The sequence below is a fragment of the Stegostoma tigrinum genome, chromosome 5 (assembly GCF_030684315.1).
Source record: "Stegostoma tigrinum isolate sSteTig4 chromosome 5, sSteTig4.hap1, whole genome shotgun sequence".
NCBI classification, from domain to species: Eukaryota; Metazoa; Chordata; class Chondrichthyes; order Orectolobiformes; family Stegostomatidae; genus Stegostoma; species Stegostoma tigrinum.
This window is the reverse complement of record NC_081358.1, coordinates 73849259-73862575: the sequence shown is the minus strand read 5'-3', so window position 1 is coordinate 73862575 and position 13317 is coordinate 73849259. Positions and strand designations below refer to the sequence as shown.

The 13317-nt window shown below is 39.4% G+C and overlaps 1 protein-coding gene across 1 annotated transcript in view; it reads left to right on the top strand.

Moving 5' to 3' along the window:
* Positions 1-13317, top strand: part of LOC125451594 (putative Polycomb group protein ASXL3) — a 287101-nt gene that overhangs the window by 53198 nt on the left and 220586 nt on the right. Inside the window, exons 3-4 of the mRNA XM_059646068.1 lie at positions 9526-9634; positions 11134-11245. Coding sequence (XP_059502051.1) covers positions 9526-9634; positions 11134-11245 — 221 coding nt within the window. The remainder of the gene's footprint in view (positions 1-9525; positions 9635-11133; positions 11246-13317) is intronic.

Sequence of the window (13317 nt, the reverse complement as noted above, 5' to 3'; positions counted from 1 at the left end):
GATAGTGAAAGCGGCTTTTGGTATGCTTGCCTTTATTGATCAGTGCATTGACTATAGGAGTTGGGAGGTCGTGTTGTGGCTGTACAGGACATTGGTTAGGCCACTTTTGGAATACTGCATTCAATTCTGGTCTCCCTGCTATAGGAAAGCTGTTGTGAAACTTGAAATTTCAGAAAAAAATTAAAAGGACATTGCCAGGGTTGGAGGGCTTCAGTTATAGGGAGAGGCTGAATAGGCTGGGGCTATTTTCCCTGGAGTGTCAGAGGTTGAGGGGTGACTTTGTAGAAATTGATAAGATTGTGAGGGATGTGGATACGGTGAATAGCCAAGGCTTTTTTCGCCAGGATGGGGTAGTCCGAAACTAGAGGGCATAGCTTTAAGGTAAGAGGGGAAAGATTTAAAAGCAACCTAAGGGGCAACGTTTTCATGCAGAAAGCAGTACTTGTGTGGAATGAGCTGCCAGAGGAAGTGGAGGAAACTGATACAACTACAACATTTAAAAGGTATTTGGATGGGTGTATGAATAGTAAGAGTTCAGAGGGATGTGGGCCAAATTTAGGATATCTGTTCAGCACAGACGAGTTGTACTGAAGGGTCTGTTTCCATGCTGCACTGCTCTATACCGTGTCTTAAGTAAAGAAACCAAAGCTGTACATGGTATTTCAGATGCAGTCTTACAATGGCCATCTACAATTATAGGGTGACTTCTTTAGTTGATATATGTCAGTAAAGGTTAACATGACATTTGTTTTCCAAGTTGTTTGCTGTTTTTGCACATTGACATTCTGTAAATCATGCTCGAGAGTATTCAAGTCTCAGGATAATAACATTTCTTAATCACCTTTTAAAAATATTCTTTCTGCACAAACATAGGTAATTTAACATCTCTCCACATGATGTTCCTTTTGACACTTTCTTACCCATTCATCTAACCTGACTATATCCTTTTGAAACCGCTTTATATCCTCTGACAGCTTACTGTCTATGTAGACTTGCACTGTCAGTGACCCTGAATACATTACTAAACCAAAACTTGGATGCATAAATATGGTCTCCTTATCTAATTCATTCATATATTTCCTATGTAGTTGCGGCCCAAATAAAGGAAACTGCAAAAGGTTTATTGACAGGAAGGGACAATGGGTCTAAATGGCCGGCAATTAGTAAGCATGAATTGGTTCAAATTGATTAAAAACAAGAACAGTCGTTGTTACAATCTGAATGGAGATTGTTTAACAACAGAGAGATTTAAGGATACAGGTTTGCTGGATATGAGAGACGACATCTCGGGTTCTTGAAGAAGTAGAGTTTTTCTAGATTTCATCCCAATTGTGTAGAATGTATCAGTTGAGAAGTAATGATGAATCCATGTAAAATAAATGGTAGGCAGAGTTGCACCACTGAATGCGACATGAACTAAGAACTTGCCTCAGCCTGAAATATTTAATTTTTAACGTTCTAATTGAATAGCAGAAAAGGTTTGTGGGGGGTAGAAACTTATTCTCATTCCTAAGCTCTAATACATCTCAACATCTCCGTTATTTATCTTGTTTTAATAAAATGGTGTTACAAGAGATGTTAGCTTTTGGTCACATATGACAGTAGGTTGTCAATGCTCATCTTAACTCTGTGTTAAGCAATGCCTGGTATGGCTTGGGACCCCACTCTGCCATGGCACCGTCTGCCACATTTGTTGCAGAGGAAGACATTAGGCTGAGAATCTGTACGATCCAATGGTCCCTGTTTACTCTGGGCTATCTTCTGAGCCAACAGAGCATTTTATTTCTGTTTGTCTCTTCCAATGTCCTTCCAAATGGTTAACCTTCAGTGGCCACAGCCGTCAGTGACTATTTTCCTTCTTCTGTTGTCAATGTTAGTGGCTGCCATTTTAAAACCTCACTTGCAGGCATAATTGAAGCAGATTTATGGGCACCCAGAAACTTATGATGCAGTGGCCGAATCCTACTAGAAGATCTTTGGGTATGCAGCTGTCATCCAACTGATGAACTGTGGAGCTGGATGAACACAGCAGGCCAAGCAGCATCTCAGGAGCACAAAAGCTGACGTTTCAGACCTAGACCCTTCATCAGAGAGGGAGATGGGGAGAGGGTTCTGGAATAAATAGGGAGAGAGGGGGAGGTGGACCGAAGATGGAGAGAAAAGAAGATAGATGGAGAGGAGAGTATAGGTGGGTAAGTAGGGAGGGGATAGGTCAGTCCAGGGAAGACCGACAGGTCAAGGAGGTGGGATGAGGTTAGTAGGTAGGAAATGGAGGTGCGGCTTGAGGTGGGAGGAAGGGATGGGTGAGAGGAAGAACAGGTTAGGGAGGCAGAGACAGGCTGGGCTGGTTTTGGGATGCAGTAGGAGCAGGGGACGCAGTTTGCAAATGTCATGCCAATTGTAGATCTTCCAATGGCAGCCACTAACATTGACAACAGGAAAGAAGATAGGCACAGACGGCTGTGGCCACTAAATGTTGATTGTTTGGAAGGACATTGGAAGATCAAAGGGAAATAAAATGCTCTGTTGGCTGAGAAGACAGCTCAGAGTGACCATGGACCATTGGATTGTATGCATTCAAATTATGGAGATTCAAGGTGGATGTCTTCAGCCAGGATTTGCAATCTGAACAAAGCAACATCATTACTGTTCAGGCAACATGTGAGAAGTATATGAAAATCTCACAAGCTCCCTGAACTCATTATTCATTCATGGCTCATACTTCTATGTCAAATAGTTTCCTCCTAGCCCCAAAAGGCCTGATTAAAATTGCTCAAATGCTTTTCTCATGATGCTAAGCTGAAAAATGTATTGATAGTTGTTGCAATCCGTATAGTTATTCTTATCCATGTAGAGAGTCACAATCTTTGCATTGCACATTGCCCCCATCCCTCCAGCAGAGACAGAGAAATTAATGTCAATGCTACAGGAATGCTGGTTTTCTATGTCTGATGAGTTCATGTGAAATGGTATCAGCACCAGAGCTTTGCCTAAAATAAGTGAGTCAATATCTTTGCAATGTACCCCCACAGCAAGCTCTGCTATGTCAAATAGACTTTCTATGAAGTGCTTTATTGGTGACAGTATTCTTCCTACAGTACAACTCAAGGAAGTATTCCTAAAAATAAAACAGACATTTCTGGAGAAACTCAGCAGGCCTGAGGGCATCTGTGGAGAGAATGCAGAGCTAATTGTTCCAGTCTAGAAATCTTCCTTCAAAACAGTGGTATTCCACCTGCCTTTCTAACTCTTGATAGCAGTTGGTGATGACCTTCCCTGCCTTGTTTTTAATGGAGCCTTTTTTTGATGGATCTGTTGCCTTTTTGATCCCTTCATAATCGCCCTTACATTTACTGCATTGAAGAGCGTCTGAATAATCTGGCAGAGTTGTAGTCAGTAATCACCAGTGCAGCAATGGGTATTCTGCTGGACTTTTCTTTGAGCATCTGTTAGTGTATTCGGAATCTTCATGCTTGCACCATTCTTGTGATAAATGAGAGTAGACTGCCTGGTTTCACTGACAGGTTGTATCATGGCGATAATAGTCTTGAATCTGTTCCACTCTTCCTTCCCATATGTTGAGTGTACAGAGACGATGTCTCAAAAGTATGTTCTATTTTGCTTCCCAGGTAGAGGACAGTGACTGATTTGTACCACAATCAATACTGTAGGAACTGTGTATATTGAAAATGCTGTTAAGAAAGTTGCATCTGATGATGACCAGGTCCAACTGGCACCTGTACCCTGATCATGTGGCATGATTTCTTCTGAAAGAAAGTATCAGTTACACCAAGCCAATGGGAGCAGCAAATTTCAAGTCATCTCTGCCTGTTCTCATTTATGCTTAAGGCACAAGGTGGCGCATGATCTGCATCCACTTTTGCATTGAAATCCCCCGTAGATAAAGATGTTTTGTCTTGGTTATTTGACTGAGACCTGTGCAAAGCTCCTCATGGAACAGGCCTTTTGACTCTGTGGTGGAGCACAGTGTTGGAATACTGATACTCATGTGGTTCACTGACCTCGTTTGAGTTTGAGATACGGATGGCTAGAACATATTTTGCAACATCTGTGAAGGAGTTCCATCTTCAAGAGTATTAAATTCCTTATAGCAATGCTGATACTTTGCTCGCATGTTTCCTCTGAATTCTTCTTTTGAAAATGAATGTTAATGATTTACTTCAATAATGTGTTCCAAGTAATCTTACTCTGTGGCAAGAAGTTATGGCAATGTCAAGCTTATCAAGTTCCCTGTCAAGATCTCGTGTCTTGCACATATTACTGAGCAGCTGCAAGTTGACTGTCAGTCTCTTAGGTACAGTTATAAATGTTCCAGTTAGGGCTTCAAATTAAATATTGGGGGTGGGTTCAACGCATGGAAAATTATAAAATCTAATGTAAAGGGAAACAATAGGTTTGCTGTTTAGTGGCAGGCTGATTGTTACCTGAAAACTAGATTAGATTCTCTACAGTGTGGGAACAGGCCCTTTGGCCCAACAAGTCCACACCGCCCCTTAGAGCATCCCACCCAGACCCATCCCCCTATAACCCACACACCCCTGAACACTATGGGCCATTTAGCATGGCAGATCCACCTATCCTGCATATCTTTGGACTGTGGGAGGAAACCGGAGCACCCAGGAGGAAACCCACGCAGACACGTTGAGAACATGCAAACTCCACACGGACAGGTACCCAAGGCTGGAATCGAACCCGGATCCCTGGTGCTGTGAGGCTGCAGTGCTAACCACTGAGCCACCGTGCCACCCTAATAAAAGGGACAGAATGTGTGAGTCTCGTATTATACCATGGAACCAAAAAAGTGTAGGGAAATTTGATAGAAGAACATATTTAAACACTTTGTATCTCAATGCATGAAGCATTTGGAATAAGTTAGCTAAACTGACAGCACAAATCGAGGTTGATTTCATAGCAATTATGTATACAAGGAAAAACTGGGAACTTAACATTCAGTGATATATGACTCTCAGATCACAGAAAGGGTAGAAAAGGCATTGGGGTAGCTCTGTTAATAAGAGACAAAATGTCGATAGTTGTGAGAGATGATCTAGACCTGGATGATGCAGAGGCCATTTGGAAGATTAAAAAATTGCAAAGGAGAAATGACAATGCTAACAGCAGTGTACAGACCCCCAAAAAGAGTACACTTTGGAAAGAATATAAATCAACAAATAATAGCAACATGTAAAAAGAATCAAGCAATAATTATGGATGAGTTTAATTGTCATGTTGGCGGGATTAATGAAATTGGAAAGAGTAGATATAATGACAAATTCATTGAGTGTGTTAGGGACAATTTCCTGGAGCAACAAGCCAATCAGGGAATAAGCTATTCTGGATCAGTTAATGTATCATGAGGCAAGCCTCATAAATGATCTCCGAGTAAAAGATCACTATAGAATTTAATGTTCAATTTGAGAGTAAGAAAATTGGGTCAGAAGCAACTGTGTTTAACTTATCTAAAGGGAATTACATTGAAGTGAGGATGGATTTGGCTAAAGTGGACTGGGTGACTAGATTAGCAGGAATGACAGTGAAACAGTGGCAGACATTAAAGGAGGTTATTAATAACTTTCAGCAAAAATACATCCCAGTAAGGAGGAAAGATTTTAAGAGATAATTAAAAGGACTGTGGTTGACTGAAGAAGATAAGGAGATTATTAAGTTGAAAGAAAAAATGTATAAGGAGGCCCAAAGTCAGTGATAACCATAAAGACTGAAATAAAATCAGAATCCAACAAAGAAGGACTAAAAAGGTAATAACACTGGCATCTGTCTGACAATGTGTAAAATTGCCAGGGTATATCCTGTACACAAAAACAATATGTAATAACCTGCTCACAATGCCCAGTTTGGATTCCACCAGGGTCACTCACCTCCTGATCTAATTACAGCTTTGGTTCAAACATGGTCAAAGATGCTGAATTCCAGAGATGAGGTGAGAGTGATAACCTTTGATGTCAAGGCCACATTCAACTGACTGTAGCATCAAGGAGCCATACCAAAACTGGAATCAATGAGAATCGGGGGGGAAACTCTGCCCTGGTTTGAATCATGCCTGGCACATTTGAAGATGGTTGTGATTGTTGGAGGTCAGTCATCTTCGCTCCACAACATCTCCTCAGAAGCTACTCAGGATGGGGTCCTAGGCGCAACCACCTTCAGCTGCTTTGTCAATGACCTTCCTCCATCATAAGGTCAGAAGTGAGGATGTTTGCTGACGATTGCACAATGTTCAACACCATTCGTGACTTCTTAGATACTGAAACAGTGCACGTTAAAATGCAATAAGATATGAACAATATCCAGATTTGGGCTGACAAGTGGCAAGTAACATTCGCTCCACACCTCCAATAAGAGGCAATGTAATCATTGCCCCTTGACATTCTGTGGTGTTACGACCGGTGAGTCTCCCACTATCAATGTCATGGGTGTTACCATTGACCAGAAACTCATCTGTACTTGCCATATAAATACTGTGGCTACAAGAGCAGATCAGAGGCTAGGAATATTGCAGTGAATAACTCACCACCTAGATCTCCAAAGTTTGTTGACTATCTACAAGACACAAGCCAGCAGTGTGATGGAAGATACCCCACTTTCCTGGATGTGTGCAGCTCCAACAACTAAAGATGCTTGATGCCATCTGGGACATTGCAGCCTACTTGATTGGCACCCCATGCACAAGCATCCAGTCCTTTCACCACCGACTTGCAGAAAAGAAGTGAATATACTGTAACCAAGTTTCAGATAACACAAAAATAGGTGGAAAGGCAGGTTGCAAGAGGGATTCAAAGTTTACAAAGAGATATTGGTAGGTTAAGTAAATGGGCAAAATGTTGGTAAATAGAGTAATAATGTGGGAAAATGTGAAATAGTTCATTTTGGAACAGAGAGCAAAGGAACAGAACATCATTTAAATTGAGACATTCTGCAGAAAGCTGCAACACAAAGGGATTTGAGATTTGTACACAAAGCAGTGAAAGCTGGGATACAAGTGAGCAGGTAATCAGGAAGGCTTATGGAATGTTTTCCCTTATTTCAAGGGGTTTGGAATATATGGGTAAAGAAGTCTTAATGCAACTGTACAAGGTGCTAATGAGACCATTTCTGGATACTGTAAGCAGTTTTGGTCTCCTTATTTAAGGAAGGATAGTGTTTCTTTGGAGGAATTTCAGGGAATGTCCGCTAACGTGATGTCTGGTTTGGAGGGATTGTCTGATGATCAGATGCTAATCAGGTTTGGACTCTAATCACTGGAGTTTGGAAGAATGAGAGGCAACCTTGTTGAAGCATAGAGGATTCTTGAGGGGCTAGACAGGATAAATACTGAGAGGATATTTCCCCTTATGGGAGAGTCCAGAACCAGAGGGCATAGATCGAGATAAGGACGAGATAAGATTGAGCGAAGCAGGAATTCCTTCACTCAAACAGTTGTGAGTTTTTGGAAATCATTGTCACAGAGAGTGTGGGGGCAGAATTCTTGTGGTTATTTAAGATTGGGATAGGCTCTTGATTAGTAGAGGAATCAAGGATAACCGAGAAAAGGCAGGAAAGTGAATGTTAGGAATGTTGGATCCCCATGATCGTATTGAATAGTGGAGCAGGCATGAAGGTGCCAAATGGCCTACTAATGTTCCTATTTCTTATGGTCTTATTGAAGAATTGGCATCTATTTTGCTTTTTGTTTATTTGCCCTTTGCAGTAGATTCTGTTTGCTTATTAAGCAGAAACTATAAGCTCCAAGAACCCAGTTGTCTGATCATGGTAGCACAGCACTACTGGTTGGGCAATACTCAACTTGAGTTTGATACTGTGTCAGCAGCAGGTCACAGTCGTACGTCCCTTCATTAGGAACAGCCATGTGCGCCCATTCTGTGTGAAAATTAGGTTAGGCTTATCACAAATAACACTTACCTTCTGTGTTGTGTTTATGTTGTACAACAGAACTGGAGAGCCCTGTTCAGGATAATCCTGGGCAAGATATTTGGAGAGCATACACTGCACTCTCTCAATTCCACCCCCCCTCCCCTATACCCGTTCCCCCCACCTTTACTCTAAAGGAATGCATTGTATGTTTAATAATGACTTTATTGAAGAAGTTGTTAGAAAAATAACATGTTTAGACATCCGTCCATTTTTGAACACCACTCCAGAGTTTTTTTCAAGATTTAGTAACTTGCCATTGCACTCTCCTGAGATGTCTACAAGGAGTGAAGCTATTTGCCCATAGCTGTGAGTTTGATTCATGAGTGTCAGAATGTGCCCATGCTAATGAGCCAGCAGTTTGCATAACTGGGCACCATATCCTTCGAGATCCTCTCAAGTTTTAGTCTGGTACTGCAAGGGAGCGAAGTATTACCATTGGAGCCATGGCTGAGGCCTTGCTGATGCATAGGCTGTGTCTTGACAGGGTAAGACTGGCACACTGGGCTCTCTTTTTGCACATTGCTATTAGCTAACAGTATAAGCTGAAAAGGAGATGCAAACTAGCACGCATAAGTGAAAAACATGCGAACTCTTTATACCCAGAAACTAGACACATCATGTCAGTCTATTGGGAACATAATGCTGTCAATATCTAAAATACACTTATTTTCATGGTGTAGTTACCAAGTGTAGCAATATTACACTTAACAAATGTGCTGCATTTTTTTCCTATTATCTCTATATTTTTATTATTATTAATAACCCAACTTGATCTTCTTGATAAATTGATGATTCACTTTCTGAAAGTATTCAGCTTAGCCCGGGAGAATAACAAAATGTCAAAATTTTACTAATTTAGCTTTATTTCCTGAGTTCAACAATCTTATACATATGCTCATAATTTTAACTGCTTACATTTTATTTCATTAAGTTGTTAAATTGAAGAAATAGTAATGTGGAGATGTTTGTGATTTTGCTATGTCAGAGACGAGTTAGTGAGTATTGAGTGAAATAAGCTTCACAGTCTTTCTTTTCTCATACTAAAGTGGGGTGAATACAAAACCAAAGAATTTTCACACTACGTGACGGAGTTATTTAGGTAACATCAGGTTATGCCACTTCTGTGAAGAGAAAATAATAACAAAGATTTGCAATAGCAGTGACTCCCAGGCCCCCACTTCCAGGTCATTCTAATGCATTTTCTTTTATTTCATTGAATACTGATACTCTTGAACTTTCCCCTTTGATCATTCTGGCAGTTTCAAACAAAAGGGTGGTTTCTTAGATTTCTGCTATGTGCGTTACACCACATATTTTGATTTGTCTTTAGTCTTAAATGACTGCATATTTTTAAGATTGACAACTTGGGTTGTGATTTCATTTTGATTTTGTTTTCTTTGGTTGCCTTATGGCCGATTTTACAAATGATCAACGTTAAAATTTGCACTTCACATCTGCTATTGTAATGTTAATGCTGGTCAAGGTTGGAGGCATTTGCACAAAAGTCCAAGTGTAAAGTGAATATTGTGTGAGAAGGGCTCACACGTTTATTTATGCATTTGTCTCTCAAATCAGTGGAACCTCTCCTCTGGCTTGCCTTAACGCCATGCTACATACCAATGCTCGTGTGGAAGATGGAGCTTTCTGTCGAATTCCAGGAAAGATGGGTCTTTATGCTCTTAAAGTAAGTAAATATGTAAGATTTGTTACATTTCTAATGTTTTAATATCACTAAGAAATAGGAAAATGTTGGTTTTTATGTCTTCAACTAACATGATAAAACACAGATGCACACAAGAGACAAAAGACATATTACTTTTAATGTTATTGTAAATAGAGAAAATAGGTATGTTTTATTTCATCACATTGTCATAGAGACTTTATCCCTTCTGATTTGTTTTGAATAGATTGTTAACTAAAGTCATTTTAAAATCCATTTGTTACCATTGTGTCTTCAAAATCAAGTATCAATTCAATTCATTTTCTGATTAATGATCATTCAGTCTTCAAATTCTATATGAAGATATAGCATATGATTGTTTCAGTTTTATAGATTAAAACTTGACTAAGATCAAACTCAATTGAGGGTGTTTCATGAGGGCAAGGAATTGTGTATCAATTGTTCACATTGATTAAGCAGCAGAAATGGTGAATTTTCAAGTCTCACCAGTCATTTTCAGGTGGAAGACCTGCACGTGCATCATGTCATTTCAACTCTGACATATCAATATATTTCCTTTACAATATCCTTCTTTGAAGTATAAGACTCCAATACACCAGGAGAACTGTCACACTTATGCATTTATAATATCAGTTGAGTGGACAGTCACAGTTTCACATTGTAACTGATATATTTGGTCTTTAATAGTGCAGCAATCAAAAACAACTTGCATAGCCTCTTCAATATAGCAAGTGTCTCAAGGCATGCATCTTAGGAAAATGTACCAAACCAAAGTGTCAAGATAATCTACATGCTCAAATCTTGTCTTCCAGCTTGAACCACAATATATTGATTCAGAGGCAAGAGTGCTCCCAATTGAAGTAAACTGGCATTTCATTGCACTTGGCTTGAAATGCAGGATAAAGTCGCCAACAGTAAATAAGCCTGCAGTCAAATATTGATTCCCTAGGATGTCTGATACTGAAGGTGTTAGTCCAATACCAATCTCTCTGTGCCCATGTAAATTTGTCAGTTGTTACGGTGTAAGTCGTAATTATTACGTGAAAAAGTGAAATGAGGACAAATGTTTCACTGATGAAAATTAATTTCTGGATTGGAAGTAATTATTGTAAATTTAATAGCTTTTATCTGGAACAGAATGTACTGTTATCTGTATAATCATTGAAACTGTTCAGCCTTATTAATACAGAAAGATTTATATTTCTCTCTATAGTCTGGATATTAATATTGCTAACTGGAATTGAAGATGAAAATTATTGCTGTGAGCTGATACTGATAAACTTATCACAGTTCAATGTATTCATAAATATACAAGAGATATATGTCAAAAATAACCCACATGTTTTGTATGCGGAGCAAACCTTAACAAGATGTACACCAAGGTTTAAGGTTGTCAAGCTGCCTAATGCTCAAACAAAACATGATTGTTATATTATTTTATAGTAAAATGCTTTGTAAAAAGAATATGTGACCACTTTGTAACTGATTTTTTTTATCTACAGAAAGATGAATTGGTAATGTCAGCAGAGGGGGTCATTGATTTGGAGTGCGAATCAGATTTAGACAGCTGTGAAATGGCTGAGACAAACAACAGTAATGGAGAGGAAAATGGAGGTATGTGGAGTTTTCAGTAATTTTGGATATGATGCTGTGTAGTTTGCAAATTGAGAAGGTGGGCTTTTGACATTTGTTAGATTCAATTTAGAAACAATGAATAATTCAGAGTAGGTTTATGTAGTATACACCCTACTGTTAAATGCTCTTATGGACTGCATCTAGCAACGCATTCTGTGAGTGTAGTGTAAATGTGTTTAGTTCCATTTAGTAGGTATACCATTGCAGGCAGTAATGTGTTGAATATATTTCAGAATGTTAGAGTAAATGTTTCAACTGATGCTGTCATTCTTTAACAATTTAAATTTTGAAATGTAGCTTTTACATAATTTATATTATACCATCATTTCACATGATAAACACTTGATACAGTGAGTTTCCTTATATGTGTCTGGAGTTATTTTTCAATATTTGAGTCAGATTGCAGGATTAATAAAGAAAGCCCTGGGGTATATTGATTGATTGTTTGAACTATAAAGACTGTGATAGTTTTTCTTTCAATAGCAACTTTCATTTATGGTATAAAGCACTCTTAATCTAAAAGATATCCCAAGGCACTTCACAAATAGATGTAAGGAAAACAGATGCCAAATTGTAGAAAGGGCTGAGATGGAGTGACTGAAAGCTTGGTAAAAGAGAAGTGTTTTAAAGGTGGAGATTTAGATGGGACAAAGATTCACAAAATGAAAACCTAACTCCAAACTACTCCAACCTACCCACTTCTGGTTTGCTGGAGATGAATCAAATGAACAAATAATTAACATTTAGGTGATGGGTCAGTCAGTCAATAAAATATTTTACGGAAAGTGCATCCTTTTATTTTCAGTAATGCTTTTTTTAAATTTCTATAAGCCAGGTTTACAAGCAACCAGCAAAACCTGGCAGATCCAGGTAAGAAGGGCAATATCTATGAGAGAAGTACCTCCTCTGCCAGCCCACCAATCATATCTTCTAAAAAAACCAACAATGTTTAATTCCCCAACTTTTCCCCTTCACCAACATAGAAAACAGCAACAGGAGTAAGCCTTTCAAACCTGCTCTGCCATTCAATATGTTCATGACTGATGATCCTACTCAGTGTCCTGTTCCTGCTTTCTCTCCATATCCTTTGATCTCTTTAGTCCTAAGAACAATATCTAATTCCTTCCTGAAAGCTTTCAATGTTTTCATTTCAAACTGCAGAAAATTTCAAGGCTCACCACTCTCTGGTGAAGAAATTTCTCATCTCAGTCCTAAATGGCCCACCCTGTACCCTTAAACTGTGGCCCCTGATTCGTGAGTCCCTGATCATTGAGAACATTCTTGATGACTATGTTGACTGGCCTCAACCTCCACCTCCTGCCAACTGTTCTTCAGCTGTTCTGCAACCTGATGAACAGGTTGGGACTCAGACCATCTGGCTGACTATTAGGCAGGAAACTTGTTGAGCTAATTCAGAATTGCAGTTACATTTATGGGTTTTGATTGATGGCAGGAACCAAAGTGAGAATGTTATAATCAGTAAGGAGTTTGTCCTGGATATTCTAGTCAGGATGGGAAATCCAATTTCTGGACCTGATCGGATTAAAAATTGACTTCTTAGCTTTAAATGGCTTCTGCAGTGGAAACGCTTAGAAAGGAATGCCCTATTATGAAAAGTATGAATCCTTGAACCTGGCAGCAAAGAAGATTTTCATAAACACCACATCCCCTTTTGTAGCACTTAATAGTTTGGAGTTTAAATGTCCAATAGGCATTTGACAAGCAACTGTCAAAGGGTAAGAATGTAAGTGCATGCATGTATGTATGTGAGTGGGAAATGGGGGCTTAGAGTTCTTGTTGGGTGAGTGGAATAGGGTGCCAGATGGGTAGGATATTCAGGTAAGTGGATTGAGTGGATGAGTGCTTAGGATAAATTGGGTTTTAGACAGGGGAATGTTCAGGTTGCGTGAGACGTATCAGGTTGGGTTGTGAGGAGCATTTGGTGTGGTGGGGATAGGTATGTGTAGGGTCAGTGACTAGTTAAGCAAGCATCAGGGGTCAGAGAACATCAGGTTGGCATCAAGGGTGATGTAATTGTGGGTGTCATTTGA